At 32.2% G+C, this 19405-nt stretch overlaps 2 protein-coding genes and 1 pseudogene across 2 annotated transcripts in view; 2 read left to right on the top strand and 1 right to left on the bottom strand.

Annotated features, from left to right (window-relative positions):
* The window catches only part of LOC105160933 (rop guanine nucleotide exchange factor 5), a gene marked incomplete in the record, with an annotated part of 3587 nt that extends 2645 nt beyond the window's left edge, over positions 1-942 (bottom strand). Inside the window, 1 exon segment of the mRNA XM_011078460.2 lies at positions 341-942. Coding sequence (XP_011076762.1) covers positions 341-620 — 280 coding nt within the window.
* On the top strand, positions 9529-12082 carry LOC105160990 (annotated as a pseudogene).
* Positions 15722-18519, top strand: LOC105160931. The gene is made up of 5 exons (XM_011078459.2): positions 15722-16164; positions 16252-16575; positions 16646-16934; positions 17665-17802; positions 17888-18519. Exons 1-5 carry the CDS (start codon positions 15985-15987, stop codon positions 18010-18012), a joined length of 1056 nt encoding a protein of 351 aa, XP_011076761.1. The 5' UTR covers positions 15722-15984; the 3' UTR covers positions 18013-18519.

Below are 19405 nucleotides of genomic sequence, written 5' to 3'. Positions count from 1 at the left end.
CATTTCTGTTAAGATTAAAAGGGTCAAAAATACCATGGAAAGTTTTTAGCCCTTTCAGTTTTCTTTTCAGGATCAAAATTGTTACCAAGATAAACGACAAAAATTCGCACATTATCAAAGACTCGAACATTTTGTGCCAACCATACTCAAACTAAAAATCTTCATCGATAACATAATAAAACCACCATAACTACCAAAAACAACAAAAGAAAATCAACATTTCTACCCGTGTACTGTGTGTTTTTCTTTAAATTTCCGTTTCTCTTTTAAGCTTTGATATTTTCTCTTAATCCTTTTCCTTTTCTTGGGCTGGAAAAGGATAATCGAACTCCGAACTAACCTGAAACATTTGAACCGTGCTTCTTCAACTTAGAATCATCATCACAACTCTCAACATTCAACGTGGACTTGCGTTTTCCTTCAGACCCATCATTTCCCAAACAATTTGCAGCTTTCCCGATAGGCCAACCCAACTGAGCAGAAGAAGAATTATCGGAACCCGATCTGCTGTCGCAACTACTGCTCCGGCTGCTCTTCCTCGACTCCGTCACCGAATCATCACTAACCAACTCAGCCCCATCTTTCATCTCGCTCCTTTCAGTCTCAGCTACACTTTCCATTTCAACACCAAAAATATTACTCAAAAGGGATCACTTCAATTCAAGAAAAGACAAGGACTCAGCTGGATTTTTGCTGTTCCAAAAATGTGTCCGTCAAACGCCATTAAAGCTTCAATCCTCACTGCTGCCAAAGCTTTGAAGATGAAAATGCAGACTTTAAAAGGGTTTGAAAGGCGACATAACGTCGATTGTTCTCCGGGCGCACCCGTTGTTGTATCCTCTGTGAGTGTGTGGGCTGTGGGGGGTACTGCAGATTTGATTTTCAAAGTTTGAAGGTAACTGCCAAGTGCCTAAAGGCCAACGTCTACTTTGGTAGTCCCCCATTCAAAATAACAATAATATAGTGAAAAGGGATGCTTAGCCGACTAGCCGTAGGCGTAGCGGTGACGGGCAAGTCAATGTTTCTCGAATTTACTGTTTTACCCTTCTTGTTTTGTACCCAAATGGAAATAAAAAATAAATAAATAAAGGGTTTTCAAATTTTAAATAATAAATTTTATATTATGTTTTCGTCTTCAATTTTTAATCTTTGAAACAGTAATTAAAGTGAAAATATATTGATTCTACTGCACAATTCAGTATAAAACACAATCTCATTAAATAATTTTAGATATATTCTCGTTCACAAGAAAACATATATACATTTTTCACTGAAAATAAAAATACAAACAGTTAAAATTTGAACATTAAAATAGTAATTAAAGGTGAAACATGTATGTTTATACGTATTCACATTTAAAATGTATTAATTTAATATCATAATTCAATATAAAATATATATATATATTTTTAACTAATCTAGATATATTCTCATTTCAAATAAAAATTTATAAAAATAAAATTAAAACCACATATTTTTTTCCTAAAAATTAAAAGAATGAAGAACACAAACAATATCAAATCAATTCGAATTTGATTTTTTATATTACCGAATATTGATGAATTTTAAATTTTTTTTTAATTCACTGTCATTTAAAATTATAAATTTTTGGGTTGTGATTTCTCCAATCTTATTTTTACATAATGCATTTTATGTGCTATTGTTTTGAAATTTAATGATCTAATTAATCTTTGAGATAGTAGTCGATAATTAAGTCGTGTTATCGACATTTAATTCTCAATTATTGTAAGTAGCACATTATATAATCTATTAATACCTTATGATGTATCATAAAAAATGGATAAATGGTCACACATCAAAATTTGAAATTTTACATAAAGACCCCTAACTTTTTATTATCGTCAAAACAGACTAAGATTTACGTACTTTATTTTTGGGTTAGGCCGAATTTGAATTTAATTGGATATGTATGGACTCATGATGACCACTTAATCATTTTTAGATTAGTGGTTCATGTGAAAATCGTACAACTCCAAAAAAAATCTATAAAAATTAATCTTTCATGCCTCAAGTGCAACTTTTTTCTTTTTTGAAACGGTGATTACATATTATATTAATACTAATAAACTGACAAAACAGTACGATAAATTGATGTTACATAAATAAAATCCATTACAATAAACTCACATTAAATTTGACAAATACCCACACGTCCGGTAGACTCGAGTCCATGATCTCAAATTTGTTCACTAGAGTTCCGTCTTAATTACTAGGATAAGACATCATTGGTCCCTAAGTGCAACTTTTGCAACCTCATATTCTCTTCATATTTTCTGTTTTTATGACTTTACTGACTTAAGCATTGGAGGATTATAATCAGAGCTGTATGAGTGGTTTTCATGGTTTCTTGCCATGCTGGTCACATTTTTTATATTCCAAACTTAACTAAATATACTTGATTGGTTTTTTATTTGGAACTGATCTCGGTGAATTTTTCACACGTCACCTTATAATAATAATATTGATTAAAAAAAAAAAGAAAAGAAACATAACATTAGCGTCACAAAATTCAACCCAAAATAATTCCAAGTACTAGACTCCTATATTAACATGATCTTAATCTGGCCACTAAGTGTCAAAAATTAGGTCATATGGATTCTACACAAGTAATAAAGAAGAAAGAAAGACAAAGGAAGGAACAAATTAATGGTCTTTGAAGTACATTAGATATAACTCAGTTATAATTTATCGATGCCTAAGTGATTAAGACCGGATCGAGGGTAAATCTAGTGTAACTAGTACGTGAACAATATTAAATAATGGCAACTTGCTCTGAGTTATTTACAGTTTAAATCCACTTGAATCAGTCACATCAGAATGACGTGAATAACTGTAAATCGTAAATCAAGAGTACATAATATGACTGGAATATAAAATGACATCATCGGATCTATTTGAAATAGGTTTATAAGATTTCTGGTATTTTTTCACATACAAAAAAATATTTAAAATAGATTAAAGAAAAAAGAAGAAGAAGAAGAAGAAGAGGAAGAACTAAGTGATAAAAGCAAGAGTATGTGGTGTGCATGAGAGGTGAAAGGAGTAGTTGGGAATTGCATGTTGGTTAGTAACAGCAACCACTTGAAGCAAGGATGGATATTTTATTTAATGGGAGCGCCATTTTGCACAAGACTCAACTCCACCCCTTGCTGTCTTGCATACTCACGGAAGGGACATGGCTATGCATTTATATTTGGGCAAAATTTGAATATTTTTCCGAACATAATTAAAAATATTCTCTCGTTGTTTATAAAGATATAAGTATATTTTAAAATAAAAAATAATTATATAGTCCATAAATGGTGAGATGAATATTTTTTTTAAAAAAATAGAGCGTTTGAACAAATATAAAAAAATTTGTCCATAAAAGTATTTTAGAAAAAATATATAAAATATTAATTCATAATTAAAATGATTATTTTTTCAGTTCACCATAAAAATTTGATGACAATATAACGGAGACTAACGAAATGTGTTCGTTGTTAGACATACGTTAAAATCATTGGAGGAGGGGGTACTTGCAATTTACCATACAAGGAAAAGATATTTATAGTTATACTAAATTTTAAAAGAACTGGTTCTAATTTACCCCTCATATTTATAAATGGACAAAATGCATTTTCCTTCCTATTATTTTAGGGGGTGATACCTTTGGTTTACTCCAATTTCAATTTTACATGAGGGCAATAAATTTACAAAAGTTGCATATTTGGTTCAATTTTCATTTTGCAGAAGAGGGGGGGGGGGGGGGGCGGGTTGTGCGCTGAGTATGTGCAACTCATATTATTTTCTTTACTACTTTACTAATAACAACAAATAATTTCTTTTTTTTTTTTTGAATAAATCGAGTGCTTGATTAACACGATCGAATATTTTTTTCTACTTTAATAACTTCAGATAATAAGTGATGCAAGTGAAAAATCACTTATTTGGATACATACAACTTGAGATTTTTGGGCCTAGTCTTTTACAAGTATAGAAGAAGGGAACTATAAAAAATACGTTAGCACTCTGACGCTTAACTTAGTAAATAATGATGGAAATAAGAATTAAACTAAAAAATCATAATTTGAGACGATAACTCAATGTAAAAGTGCTTTGAGTAATAATGTTTCTGTGCGTGTTAATCTTAAAAAAACGTTACATGTTACTGAGGAGAGGAGGTCCTTTTTATAGCCTTCGTCCCCTGCTGGTGAGAGAGTTTGACCCCCTTGGGACTCGGGTTTGTTGGAGAAGATAGATTCTACTTTCTATGGGGGTATTTCTTATCCGTGTGTTTGAAGATTTATCTCCTTACATGTAGGATTCACTTTCTGAATAGGGTTCCCCACCTTCTCTTGGAGACGGTTATGGGCGACTAACCACTCTTCTTAGATCTTCAATCTTTTGTCGCGGCAACGAATTCTCATTTTTTCAAGTTGTTTAATCAAGATTCGTCCAAAAATGCCCTTTAAATTTTCTCGTAGGGTTGACATGGCTGCCATGCAAGTAGTCCTAATGAGCTTCCAACAAGCCTTCCTAGGCCTCCATGAGCTTCTTGGTATATTGGACCTCCTCGAGGGGTTGAGGGTTGAAACACCTTTACCCTTAGATCGAGTGGTTAGTCCTTCGATCGAGTGGGGCATTTAAAATAATAACAAAACAAGATCTAAGGAGTGAGAAAATAATAAAAGGTAGATCTTTTAACTCCCCTCAAGATCTAATGGAGCTCGCGCACATGGTGTTTTTATTAGAAATTTAATGAAATTAAGACTTGGAACTAAAACTACAAATTCTTTAGAGTTATGAGATACAATATGACGAGTTAAAAAATAATAGAGGCAAGATCACAAATAACTAATTTGTTGGACGTAAAATGCAATTTTCAGCTATATATATAGGTAATAATATTACATTAATAATCTAAAAAAAGGTCAAACTTAAAAATATTTATTAAAAACAATTCCAAACAACAAGAAAGTGTAGCCTTTTTTAGGGTGGCTGTTCTACGTTTTGCATGCTTAATTAGTGTCTTAGACCAATATTATAACATAATTATTGTGACTATCTTATAATTAATAATTTGCGTCGAGCTACCACTCATATTCTTACTTTTCTTGCCTGAAAATATGGTAGCATAGACTCTATAATTTGCGTATTATTTGATTTTGACCTAGGTATTACAAGTTAATTGTCATTAATTAATCATTAATACTGCTTAATTAAGCAACTGGACTTTCTATCCCCATTCGTTCGGGTTTTTCTGAATAAATTATATTGCACGTAAAATGTTTTTTAATTAATGTTTCAAGACTAGGAGAAAATTAAGCATCGGGAATATGAAAGGGTTTTGAGTTAATAGAGGAAAAACATTCCATGTTTTTCGAGGAGAATGATGAATTAATACTTTTCAAATTATTATTTCATTATCAATGATTATGGGTTAACAATTAGGATAAATCATACTTTTATATCTGAATTATGCTTGTTTTTACACTTTATTATTTAATTTATTTTTTTAATTTACCATCTTGACTTTGCAAAATTTGTATTTTCCATACATGTTCATTTTCTTGTTGATTTGTTTGCCAAAAAAATTCACATGTGGTGTACATGTGAAAAATATTACATCATGTTGCCCTTAACCGTCGCATACGCACTACATGTGATCTTTTTTCTGACAAAAAAATCATTCAGAAACGGCCGTATATGGCAAATTGCAAATTTCACAAATTTTGAGATGATAAGTTGACATAAAAAAAAAAAGTTTAGATGAAAAAGTGTATGATGTGTATAGTTCGGATGACAAAATGTAATTTTATCCTAATAGTTATGATAAATCAATACTATCAAATTAGTATAAAAATTTAAATTTTGACCACGATAAGATCAATATTTATAATGATTTTAGACATAGAAAAAATATTTAATATAATTATTAGCTATGATCAAAATATTCACTATAATCTTTAGTTATAACCAATATTCCCATTTGTTAAAATAGTGGCTAATAATAGTTGCAAAACCGTAATTTATTATTATTTGCCAATTAATTACCACAAATGATTAACTAAGTAGATGCATATTAATGTGAGAAATTCCTATAATAAACTTCAAAAAGGGAAATATGGAGTGTAAAAGGTCTCGTGTATAAATTTAAAGTCATGAATTTAACTCAGTATTTGTTTTATAATATAAATTTATTGTAATGTATATTTGTTTTATTTATTATGAGTTTATTATAATGTGAATTTATTATAAAGTTTTATTTAATTTACCTCTTTGTGATATTGATAAATGAGTAAATTACCCCCTATAGAAAAATAATAGTAATTTACCCCTTTGTGTTTTTTAAAATGAAACAATTTAACGCCAAGTCTAAGGAGATAGATTGCTTCATTTTGAAAAACACAAAGGGGCAAAATTGCTGCACTTTTAAAAATACAAACAGATAAATTGCTATTTTTTTTTTCATATGGGGTAATTTGCTTATTTGAAATATCACAAGGGGGTTGTTTGAATTTTTCTCATTTATTAGAATATCGGTTTATTAATCGAATCGTTTTATTTATTAATTTACTAAAATTGATGAAATTATGTGATTATTTTTTTTATTAAAACAAAAAAACCAAAAAAATTACAAATGGTGAAACGGCTACTTGTGGATTCATAAAAATGCAAATGGGTAAATGCTACATTTGGTCCCTTAATTTTTTTTTAGTATCACTTTTAATCACTAAAGTTCATTTCTTGACTTTAACATCCTTAAATTATAGTTTTTGTCTCGGTTTGGTCCCTCTGACCATCTTCCGGTGAAACTCTGGCCGGATTTTGACTATTTAGAGGGTAAAATAGTCAATAAGTTTGATTTTATCACTTTAGTCCCTTAAGTTAGTAAAATTATCAAATTAGTTATTTTTTTAAACAAAAAATAACTGTTTTATATTTTTTATGCTGATATGTTGTAATTATCTTAAGAAAATAATGAAAATTTTGAATTTTTGTGAATATAATAATAATATATTGCTTAACTTAAAATAAACAGTCTCTTTTTTTTAACAATAGTTAAAAAAACTAAAATTATAAATAAGTTTTATAAAACTTATATAATTAAAAAATATAATAAAAAATTTAAGTCTGTAATTTTTTATTTTAAGAGTTAAAGATAAGTTTAAAAACTTAAACCTTAACAAAGATAGATTATACTTTTTAACTATATTATTTGGTAGATTTCATATGCGTATAATTCATTTTTAGAGGTTTTATTAATATATAGCTCCATTTTATAGAAAAAAATTCTATAAAAACCTCTTAAACTAAATTTTATATATATTTAAAATCCACCAAATAATCTAGTTAAAAGTACATTTCACCAATTTTTTTTTTAAAAATTGTAGCTATTAATATTTAATAAATATTCTTAAGATTTAATTCTATTGACTTATCTTTTACTCTTAAAATTAAAAAATAGACTTATATTTTTTAATTATATTTTTAGATTATATAATTTTTATAAACTCTATTCATAATTTGATTTTTTTTTATCACTTTTAAAAATGTAAAAAAGAGTGATTATTTACTTTTATGTTAAGTAATATGTTATTATGTTTACAAGACTTCAAAGTTTTTATTTTTTATACTAGATAATTACGTCATATTCACCATATAAAAATATTAAAAAAATAATTTTCTTTCTAAAAAAGGACTAATTTGATAATTTTACAAACTTATGAACTAAAGTGATAAAATTAAACTTAAATTGTTCATTTTACCTTCCAAAAATTCAAACTCCGGCCACATTTTCGCAGGAAATTGGTCAGAGAGACCAAATTGAGATAAAAATTAAAATTTAAAAATACTAAAGTCAAGAAATAAATTTGAGGGACTAAAGTGATTTTAGATAAAAATTTAAAAGACCAAATATAATATTTACAAATGGTAAAACGGCTACTTGTGGATTCATAGTCCACATCGAATTTGAATGTAAAGGCACTTGGTTGGTTGGTATCTGAATTAAAGTAAATTTCTTTTCATCTATACCGTTCTTCACAAAAGCCCAAACCCTTTGACTTTGATTGGACACAGTACTTTCTTTTTCAAAGATGATCATATAATTTCCACTTCTTTAACCTCTTTCTTTTACAAATATATATATAGAGTAAATGAATAATTACACTGTCCTCCTCTAATATTTAGAATAATTACATATATATTTTTTATAGTTTAAAAAATTATATTTAATATTTCTGACGTTTGTTCTCGTTTGATAAAGAGATTCTCAATTAGTCGAAATTTGTTGATATTAGTTAAAAAAATAAATAAAAATTTATTTTTACTCTCGATTGAATTATTGCAAGTCAAATAATTTTTCTTTTACTAAACTACCCTAATATCTTCATACGCTAACGCACATAAAGAGGTATATCTTCACTCTTATAATTAAACATAATCACGATCATGAATGTCAGTGTAATTTACTCACCAGCAATTTGTAAAAGTTGTAGCTAGTAGACGTCTTGTCTTGTCCATGAATTATTTTCATGCCTCTCTTGAATATCTTATTCTATATATATTTCCAATTTTCTTAAACAATTAACAATTAATTGCTCACAAATATTAGTAATATTTAACATGTACAGTAAAGTTCTACACTTTTTTCTCCATGTGGGAGATGAATTCAAAATTCAGTGAGAGGGAGAGACGTTATGAGTGACGAGGAAGAAATAGGTCACATGCGCCTTTAGTTCAGGTTTTGGAAGGACAAGGCCCGAGAAAGCGGACTTCTTTTTCATGCGAAAAAATGAAAAAAGTGCTGCTTAAAGTCGTGTTAGGTTAAGAGTCCTTTGCTATAACAAAAAAGCCATTGTTGCTTTTACTCTTTAGCAGCCTTTTCAACTGAAGAGATTGAAACCCACAGGAGATTAGAACTGGAGAAAGAACTACAAATGGGCGGGTTGGGTCGAGTTTGGGTCGGATTTAAATAAATTGTGTTTGAAATAAGTTTAAATCAATGAGTTTAAAATGGATCGGATTGTAAATAGATCGAATTGGGTTGTGTCAATTGTAACCATTTTCTTATTTCTAATTCGAACAATTCAAAATTTCATATAATAATAAAATAATAATATTTTTATTATTACCTGTAATATAATAATACTAAATTTATATTATTTATTATTTCGAGAAAATAACCATGTACATCAAAGATTTATTTAATAAATTATAAAGGAAAGTTCTTAATGTGTAAGACATACGGTATTTTTCAAAATAAATAGTTGTACAATCATTCTACGTATTTGTTTGTAGAATTGAATTATGAATTTTCAATCGTAATAATAATAGTTATTTGTCTAATATTAATGGTAGATATCAATTCATTATAAATTATTAATATTTAGTATGTTGGTCGAAATTATAATATAATGGTGCATTATTGATTTATTCAGGAAAAGAAAAAAGAAAAAGAATTTTACATGGTTAAACACAAAAAATCAAGTGAAGATAGTAAATATTACGTGGCCACCGATGATGTCCGTGAGGGCCAGCCATCTCATCGAGTTGGGAAATCTTAACTATGGTATGTGTTGATTTTCTATGTTTAAATGTTTTATCTTTTAGGGTATGGGTGTTCAGTTCGGTTAATTGAATCAAACCGAATAAATATCAAACAGGATCTGTTGTCGTCAGCTGGTGATGATATTGTTGGCATGTTTGGGATGTGCGAAATGGTTCCTAAGCTTAAAGCAAACAAGATCAGCAATATTACCTGGAGAACATCTGTGGATGTGGGATTCAGGTACTTGGCCAGGCTTCATTTCTCAGAGTTAGGACTTAAGATGGTGGGGATTGGTGGTCTTGAAGTCCACATTAATGGACTAATTGTTAATGTTGATATTGACATAGTCGGAGAAAGGGACGATGAGAGTAGCGTACCTTGGTATAGGGACTTCACTGTGATGATGAAAGGGTGCAAGGAAGCGGGTAAACGCGATTTCTTGATTCGGCTGCAATCAAATGATGAATTCTTGGATGGGCATAGACCTCTTAAAGGATTTGAAATAATGAAGTTGAGCAACCTTTACAATAGTCTTGTGAGTCCGAATCCCTCACCTTCAGCGCAAGATTCGTCACACAGTGCTATCCAACTTTTACTCCCAAGTTCTTGGCCATAGAAATGCAAGTGCAACTATTGCAGTAGCAATAATTTATATGGTGAGCGTGATCGTTCTTGTGTTAAGACAAATTTGGGAAGCTGATGGTACAGAGGAGGAGACCATGCCGTTGACAATGGGCGACAGACTGTGGCCATAAAGAGGCTAAAATCAGATTCCAGGCAAGGATCGCACGAGTTTGTGACAGAGATTGAAACACTAAATGGGCTCCGGCATGTTAATCTAGTCTCTCTGACTGGCTACTAAGACGAGCGCGGGGAAATGATTCTTGGTTATGAGTACATGCCCTCTGGAAAGCTGGCCGACCATCTCTACAAACTTGCAAGGAACACACACACGACTCTGATTCGTCTCTCACGTGGAAGCAACGGCTTAATATATGCGTTGGAGCTGGTCGAGGCCTGTACTACTTCACACTGGAAATTCACTCGTACACCATGATGTAAAGGCTTCGAACATTCTGCTGGATGAGAATTTATAGCTAAGGTTTCAGATTTTGGGTTGGCCAAACATTTAACAAGAGGCAAGTCACAGACTCATGTCAGCACAGAAGTGAAAGGCAGGTTCTGCTACTTCGACCAGACTTATTTTACCACCGGCAAACTAACCAGGAAAAGCGACACATACGCCTTTGGGGTGGTGTTGTTGGAAGTATTGAGTGAGAGAGCAGCGGTGGATCCAAGGGTTGCAGCGAACGAGCTGATTCTGACCAATTGGGCTCGAGAAAACATTAGTAAGGGGGAAGCTGACATGACCGTGGACTCACATCTGCGGGGTGAAATCTCAGAAGATAGCCTCAAGGTGTTCGTAGAGATTGCTGAAAGATGTTTGCATGATGAACCGAGGAAACGGCCAATGATGGCTCACGTTGTGCTGCAACTTGAGTTTGCACTTGAAGAGCAGGAGAGATCAAAATCAACAGCACCGGATGATATGACAAATCAAGATGACGACATGAAGTTACCACCTAACGATGAAACTAACTCGTTAGATAGCACTAGGCAACTGGTCTCCCCAGATATGCAGAATATCACACCCCCTCCTAAGGAGCAACCGAAAGACAAAGCGGCCAACAGAGCCTCCAACCCGAAGGAAAGATGGGAGAAAAGCCACATCGCATAAGCCGTCAAGGTTTTGGCAATGGCGTCAGAGGTGCAAAGCCCGGCGCTGTTCCTTCATGGGAGCAAAGAGTTAAAATTGCTGTTGGGGCTGCAAGAGGATTGGAATACATTCATGAGAAAGGGCAGATACATTGCAACATCAGCTCCAGCAATGTATTGCTCTTTGATAATTGTAATGTTGCTAAGATTGGTGACTCGGATCTGTCGAATGGAGCCATGTCTTCAATCCACTCGTATTATTGGAACTTTCGGTTATCATGCCCCCGAGTACGCCCTTTTCTCATTCTTTTCCTAGCGTAAACCGCAACACACCTCCCATGAAAACATGCCAAGACCTCCACACATCCCCTTGAACTTTTAAAAAAAAGAGCCCTTTCAAAAAACAGCAAGCTTCTTTCCTAGAAGTTCAGGGGTCGCGTTGCGTTTTTTGTTTTATGCAGCGAACGTTTTCGTATTGGGAAAAATGCAATAGGAAATCAAATCAGTCCTTTATGGGCCGGGTTGTAGATACGCAATGACCGGCCTGCTAAGTTGGAGGAGCGATGTATACAGCTTTGGTGTGGTACTTGTGGAACTCTTGGCCGGACGTAAGCCGGTTGATCAAACACAGCCAAGGGGACAACAGAGTCTTGTGACATGGGTATGCAATCAATCTACTAAGTGTTGTTTTCTGCTTAAGTTCCCATGCAGGTGGTATATGAACTGTAATTTGATTGATTGGCAAACATAAAGCAGTTTGTGGATGCTAGACTCACCGGAAATTACCCTCCAAACGCAGTTGCAAGGTAGATCACTTACTTTCAACTGATCTCACTTTTTGTTAACTGTATCTACATCCCGTTTAAAAATATGAAATTACACTTTCTTCAAAATATATTTTTTCCAAAAAGAAAAAAATTCTTACAACGATATTCCTTTCAAATTTATAAACGGAATGAATTTATCCGACTTCAGATATCTATGTGTATATATACACAAGAAAAGATGATGTGCGTGCACGTGTAGAAATATATTTTTAGAAGTATATATATGTATTTATGTTTCTCTCATGGGAACTATATACAATCATATTTTCAAACAAATTGATAATATATAAGTGTTTTAATTGATAACATAACTATTTAATCATACTATTTGTAATTCGCTTTCTAACTTTAATTGGTATTATTAAATAAAAAAATATTCTCCAAAATTTGAAATATTGCAATTCGTATTCACTAATGATTGTATTTAATTGTCTCATATCAAACCAATTAATTTCAAAACAATAATAACACTATTCAAAAATCCGATATTAAAATAAAATTAATTAGTCTAAGTTCTATAATTTGGATTTTTTGCAAGGAACTTCAATTTAGTAAAATTGATCTATTTTTATTTGTAGATTTTATTATGCCTATTTGCTATTTTTTTTAATTTTATTTTTGTTACTTTATCTCTGTGCATGTTATATTTTTTTTACTACTACATCTTGAATGTCATTTATTTTTAATTTATTGACATTGAATGATTTCAATTTAATTATTTATTGACTATTATTAAATAAAAATGTAATCTAAGTGGGTCATAGTATCAGTATTTTTACTGCAAGATCCTATAATATATATATATATATATATAATTATATTTCATATCGACTTTTAAATATTTCCAAATATTGTTTGAATGCTTTATTAACTTCTAAATTTTAAATTATTATTGGGTAAAAAAATTTATTTTTTGCATTTACATTGTAAGTTTTAATTTAAAATATTTAGTTTACTTCTTACTCTTATTCATATGCATCTAATTGATATAATATTTTTCTTAATCAATAAGATATATGTTACAACTTAATTTGTTGTTGTGATACTTTTATGCTAATAATATAAAAAACAATAGATGTAATGATGCAAACGTAATAATGCGCATTCAGAATTTATCTTTTTTTTAACATTTTATCGTATTAAATTAATTCCCAAAATTTTTTAATTTACTTAATATGAAAATATAATTATACAAATGAAATTTAGTCTATAATTATTGTGTCGGAATATAGTTATCTTAAAAATTTTACTTTTACTTGTTATCGTTTTAATGTTATTCACCATTCGACTTTCTTTATTTTTGTAATATAAATTATATGTCATATATTATTTTTATAAATATATTTTTATTTCTAAATATTTTTTAAATTGACTGATATATCAATGATTAGTTATTTCTAAAAGAAAAATAATTCAAATAAACATTTAGTATCAAAATAATTATTTTGTAGAGGACCAATAGTTTGTTAATTATAATTTAATATCAACTACAATGTTTAGATTTTATATTTAGTTACTTATTGTAATATTATCTACACTACTGATCTACCTTTATCCATTTCAATGAATTTTATTGTTATTTTTTATTTTTTTTCCCTACTTTCTTTTCATTGCTCTATCATTTTCTCTCTCTTCATATATTTCAGTACTATCCGTACTTAAAGTATATTCTTTTTAAGTTTTAGTACCCTACGTTTCTAAGTCATAGAATTTGGTATCCAAAATTTTTAATTTTTATCTGCTTGAGTACACTCCGTTAAGTTAACCGTTATATCCAAATTTGGAGAAAAAATTAGGCAGAAATTTGTCTATGTTAGGACATGTTTGACTTTCATTTTATTCAACACAAAAAAATTTCTATTTTGATTCATTTTGATTTCAATTTCATAATCGAGGACTACAATTTAAAAAAAAAATACATATTTAATCCAATTTCTGTAAAAAAAAAATATGAATTTTATTGAAAAAAATCACTTTTTTTTCTTTTTGTTTGGCCACAATGCAAATGCTGTCATACTCTATTTATCGAGGGTTTATGCTATAATTTTTTATATTTTTATTTTAATTATTTTAACAAATAATTTCTTTTAGCTTTTTATTTTTTGTGGTTGGTGAAATAGAAAGTTATAATAAATTTATATACATAATTCTCTCAGCCAAAAATAATAATTGAAATGTATTTTTTATTTTGTGCACAAACAAAAGTATAATATATCAAATTATGGATATGCAATTTTATTTAACTCATAAGTAATTGACACTTTTTGAGTGGCTTATTCGATTTTTACTGTTTATTTTTCGTGAATAATGCGAGTGGTGGTTGAACATAAGACTCTTTTAATTTTCTTAAATTATTACTAGGCAATTATCTTTACATTATCCCGCATTTAGCATGCATTTTTATTTCCATAATGATTTGAATTGGGAGGAAATGTTTGAATTGGTATTTTTCATAACGATTTGAATTAGTATTTTTGTGATAGAAATTTGGGTTTTTTTTTTTTTACATTATTGTCCTTCATTATAAATTATAATAAAAAATAGAAATTTTGTGTGTGCTGAATAAAATGACAGTCAAATATGTCCTTGTATAGACAAAATTCCGTCTAATTTTTTCTCCAAAATTGGATTGACCGTTTGTTTTAATGGCAAACCTAACGGAGGGCACTCAAATTGATGAAAATTAAAAACTTCGGATACTATGTCCGATGATTTAAAAACTTAGGGTACTAAAATTAAAAAAAGATATACAAAATTTAAAATTATTCCTTTTAAATAATCTGTTATTTTTTTCTTTAATTTTTTTTTATTCAGTATGTATACAAGGATGCGCATCCAACAAGTGTGCCACACACAGCCTCCTTTGAATAAAAATGTATCAATACTCCCATAAACTAATATCCGTCTAAATGGGCCTATTCCATTAACTTCTGTCAAGATTACATCAAGAATTCGTATTGAACTACACAAAATACCTTCTTAATATCCTAAACTATAATTTAACATATCTTTAAAATACTTGTATGAACTAAAACTCCTTTTTCAAAATATACAAGACATAAACACTTATAGGCAAACGGAACATTGCACAATATTGGAATTTTAAACATTTTTTCAAAAATTAAAAAATCAAAATACTTTTAAGAGTAAAGTTGATATCTGTACATTACAGTCCAAAAATTACATAATTATATCAAATAAATATGAGGGTATTAATACTTTTTTAAATAATAAAAATAAATTTATGATTATAGCAAATTTTAATTCTACTCGATATAGTTTTTTTTATTTTTTTGTTTTTTTAAAAAGCTAACATTTATTAACCCCAACACAAAAATGTGAAGGGCTTACTCTTTCTTTTTTGGTAGAATTAAAAGAATAAAAGAAAGCCAAATAAGCAAAATGGGGTCCAAATTAGTGATGCCAGGTGGAGTACAGAGCAGGACAAATGTCTTCAACCACTAATGCCACTGTTCCATTTTCTTGCATGTATGAATTAGGCCCCACTCTACTTCCCACAACACACACACACACACACACACACACACTGCACACACCAAATCTTTAAACTATGTATTTTTTCTCTCTTTCTGATTTGATTTTTGAATACAAAACGACCCCTCCAACCCCAACACCAAATCCAAATCCAAATCAATTTTTAATTTTTGAATTTTTTTGTCTCAAGAACCTTAATAAAAAGCAACCGCCTGTCCTCAACATTCCCCCCCACTCCTCTCTCTCTCTCTCTCTCCTCTTTTTCCTTTGGGTCCCTCTCTCTCATCCTTCTGCCATTATTATATCTTCCTCAAGCAGCAACCATTGCTCAAAACGCATAAGCACTCAGTTAATACGCTCTGTTTTCTCTCCTTCTCCTTCACATAAAAAATGGCTAGTAGCGTTGAAGAAGCAGGGTTCTGGTTGCCCTCCGAGTTCTTGACTGACGATGATTTCCTTATGGGTAAAGAGAATTTCAACAAGAGTAACAACACTAGGTCGGAGGCTGAATTCTGCTTCCCCACTGAGTTCCCTTACGGATTTGAAACTGAGGGCCGTGAACGTCTTGAGGTACGCACCATTTGCTTGCTTCTCATCCTTCTTGTGTGATTTTTACTACTTTCTTAATTTTTTTCTTCCGGGTTTTCGTCTCTGCAGAAGCTCTGGGTGATGTCCACTTCGCCTCAGTCGACGCTGGCCCACTTTGGGACTTGGGCTGCTCGGAGCGCCGGTGGGTCTAGCAACGGAAGTCCAAACGGCGTGCCGTCGCCTCCCGCGACGCCGCTGGCTTCCGAGTACGAAGCCATTGGGGATCTGATTTACCGCGCCGCCGGTCAAGTTGCGAAGCTCAAGCTGAACGGCGGTTGTGGGTTAGGACATTGGCCAAACAAGCATAAAGGCCTTTTGGCCCCGCCGAGAAGCCTTTCCCAATTTTACCCAGAATCCGAAACCCCTAATCCCTCCGTTTTCCCAAATACACATGTAATTCCATTCTTCCAGAAATTTTTTCTATTTTTTGTCAGAATTTTTCTCTAAAATATTTCTCGTTCAGTTTCAGGCAAAGCAACAGAATGAGGGGTGTGGTGTGTGGTATAGTCAGCAACAAGTGTATCAAAACAGGGGCGGAAGGCCAGTGGGAGGAATGGATCAAGCTGCATGGACCCTTCAGCAAAGCCAAAACCGTGGGAGGCCAGTTTTATTCGGCGGATCTGGTAACGGCGTCGGTGGCGGTGGTGCGGCGGCGAAAAGGGCGTGTGCTGGGACGGGAGTGTTTCTGCCTCGGAGATATGGGAATAATAATGACAGCAACGCTTATTCGTCAGATTCTCACAAGAAGCCAGGTATTGTACAGCTCAGTGCTTTTTCAATATCCCTCCATTTTCTTGCTTTTTTTGGAACAATAATTCTTTTGGGTTTTTGAAATTTGTTTCGTTCTTGGGTCTGCTTTATTTTGAATTTCTAGCATTGTTCCCCAGAAACCCAAAAAACAAAAAAAAAAAAAAACCTATTTCAACCTTATTTTTTTCAAATTCAAATATTGGAAGAAAGTCTAATTCTAGTTAGACTTTGGTATGAAATGGACCCATTCTCTGTCTTTATCACGAGCAGGGACCCCCCTACTCAATACTGTCAAATCTGAGTTCCATGTGATGGGCCCTTTTCCTACCATTTACTGTTTTCTTTTCATTTTTGGTTTTGGAGCCAAGAATTCTTGTGGCACTGTTGTTTTTCTACCAAGACCGAAAGAAACTAAATCTGGAGCCACTTCTATGAATTCCTTTTGACTGAATGAGTTTTTGTTATTGGAAAAGAATCATGCATATCTAGGCAAATTGGCTTTATGTTGGTCTTGCTTTTATCCACAGTTTTGACGCCCAAATCCTCTTTATTAGTGCATATCTAAGCTCGCTTTATAGATCTTTTAATATATTATGCGGCCAAGAATTTCCACTTATCCCCAGTGCCTTTGATTTTAATGTAGAAAATCTTCGCAAGTCCACATACCTTACTGTTGTTTCAGGTCCGTTCTTGATTCATCTGCCTCTTCTTCCCATTGTTATCTGCACACAGGTTGTTCAGCAGCTGTGTTTCCAGGCAGAGTAGCTGCACATGCCCACACCAAGAACTTCAATAGTACGAATGGTTTCGCTCAATCTCAACAGCAGCAGCCTCCGCCCCGATTCAGCAGGGGCTTCGTCCCGGATTACAGTATGTGTGAGGCACTAGTGTACATTAATTGTTCTACGCATTCTAAGCTTCTTGTTGCTAACACTTGTGATTGATCTGTTTGCAGATGCACTGATGGCGCGGCGGCACACCCTAGTGTTGCAACAACGCCGAAATATGCAGAGTTCGCTTGAGGGAGGATCGATGTTGGTGAGCTGCGACTTCTACCTTCCTCAGGAGTGGACTTACTGATCTCAGGCATTTCAGGTCTCTCAAGTTTATAGTAGGATGAGAGGTACAGGGTAGAAGAAGAAGAAGAAGAAGAAGAAAAAGATGGTACAAGGCAGTAGATATGGTGTTTGTCTCTCTTATAACTAGAATTTGATGTGAAGTGTGTAGTGTAGGTAGGGAAGGAAAGATAATAAGAGTTTGCATCTTCTGTGAGTTGGGTGTTTTGTGAAAGGAAGAATGAAGAAAGAAATAGTATAGGAATTGGGGAGGGTGGCTTTTGGCTCTCTAGTTAGTATATATATATATATATATGAATAAAATAAGTGGATTTTGTTGAAGTGTGGAAGAAGGTTTTGGTGTTTTGTCTTGGGTTTTAAGTTGGGATTTTGGGCATTTTGTTGTTTTGAAAAGTGGAGAAATCCTCAAGTACAGTACAGCCCTCTTCCTGTAGTGTAGTGGGATTCACTTGCTCAAATGTAATAAGGGGAAAGTTTTCTTATCAATGTACATATTCACCTACTTCTTGTCTTTTGTTTTTCATTTTTTTTTCAACTTTGTGGTAGTTTCTGATTCATTGTACCAAAGATTGGTTCTTGATAATTCAAATTAAGGAATATACTCGAACGGGCTAAAAAAAAAAGGAAGCTATTAGAACAAGTAGGGTTGGTAATTGGACTTGAATTCAAAGAAATTCCAAAAAAATGGACATTGGGGCAGTTTCTAAAAATTAGGACCGGTTGAGGTTCGTGATGGGTTTTAGGTCTATAGAATGTATCCCTCTTAGAGTTGATTGGACATATTTTAGGTCCATCCAAACTCAATCTATACTCGCCCCATTGTCACCCCTGAGAGCAAAGACAAAAGGATGGGTCTTAAGTCCATCCCAGAGTTGACGGGACATTTTTGGAATTTGAGTTATTATTTGATTTGAAAGCATTTTAACAAACTTTGACAGAAAATTAGAATAAATTAGAGGTAGAATATATTTACCACCTTTAGAGTGTAGATGCCTCTTGTGGCACTTTTTCTTTCTTAGAATACCTATCAACTATTACAACAGTGGAGTACGAAACTCCTTAATAAATATTACAGGCCAAACATTACAGAAATCATAAAGAATGATAATGAACAAAAAGATAAAGAATAACACTGTAAGAAGAAATATGACTCAGAAACAACCAGATCCAAACCGAAGATAAGAAAGGGAACATGGTTATGAAAGGCACCGCACCCACCAACAACCGACCCACGACTGCATCACCACCAAAGACCACAACAACTCCGATCATGAAGATCTCACACTACTACACGATCCCAAAGACCCCCCGAAAATCACCTAATTCACATAACTTTGAGTGAGGAAGAAGAGAGAGATAAACATTTTCTGTGTTCATAGCCGAGGGGGAGATCTCCC

Source organism: Sesamum indicum, linkage group LG4 (assembly GCF_000512975.1).
Source record: "Sesamum indicum cultivar Zhongzhi No. 13 linkage group LG4, S_indicum_v1.0, whole genome shotgun sequence".
Classification (NCBI taxonomy): Eukaryota; Viridiplantae; Streptophyta; class Magnoliopsida; order Lamiales; family Pedaliaceae; genus Sesamum; species Sesamum indicum.
Note: the sequence above shows the minus strand (reverse complement) of the source record. Positions and strands in the feature narration are given on the sequence as shown.

Excerpts from the sequence above, each read along its gene's own strand:
- LOC105160931 (XM_011078459.2), top strand. The coding sequence starts at position 15,985 with ATGGCTAGTAGCGTTGAAGAAGCAGGGTTCTGGTTGCCCTCCGAGTTC. Across the intron at positions 16,165-16,251 it reads AGGGCCGTGAACGTCTTGAG|AAGCTCTGGGTGATGTCCAC; the intron begins GTACGCACCATT and ends TCGTCTCTGCAG. Across the intron at positions 16,935-17,664 it reads AGATTCTCACAAGAAGCCAG|GTTGTTCAGCAGCTGTGTTT; the intron begins GTATTGTACAGC and ends ATCTGCACACAG.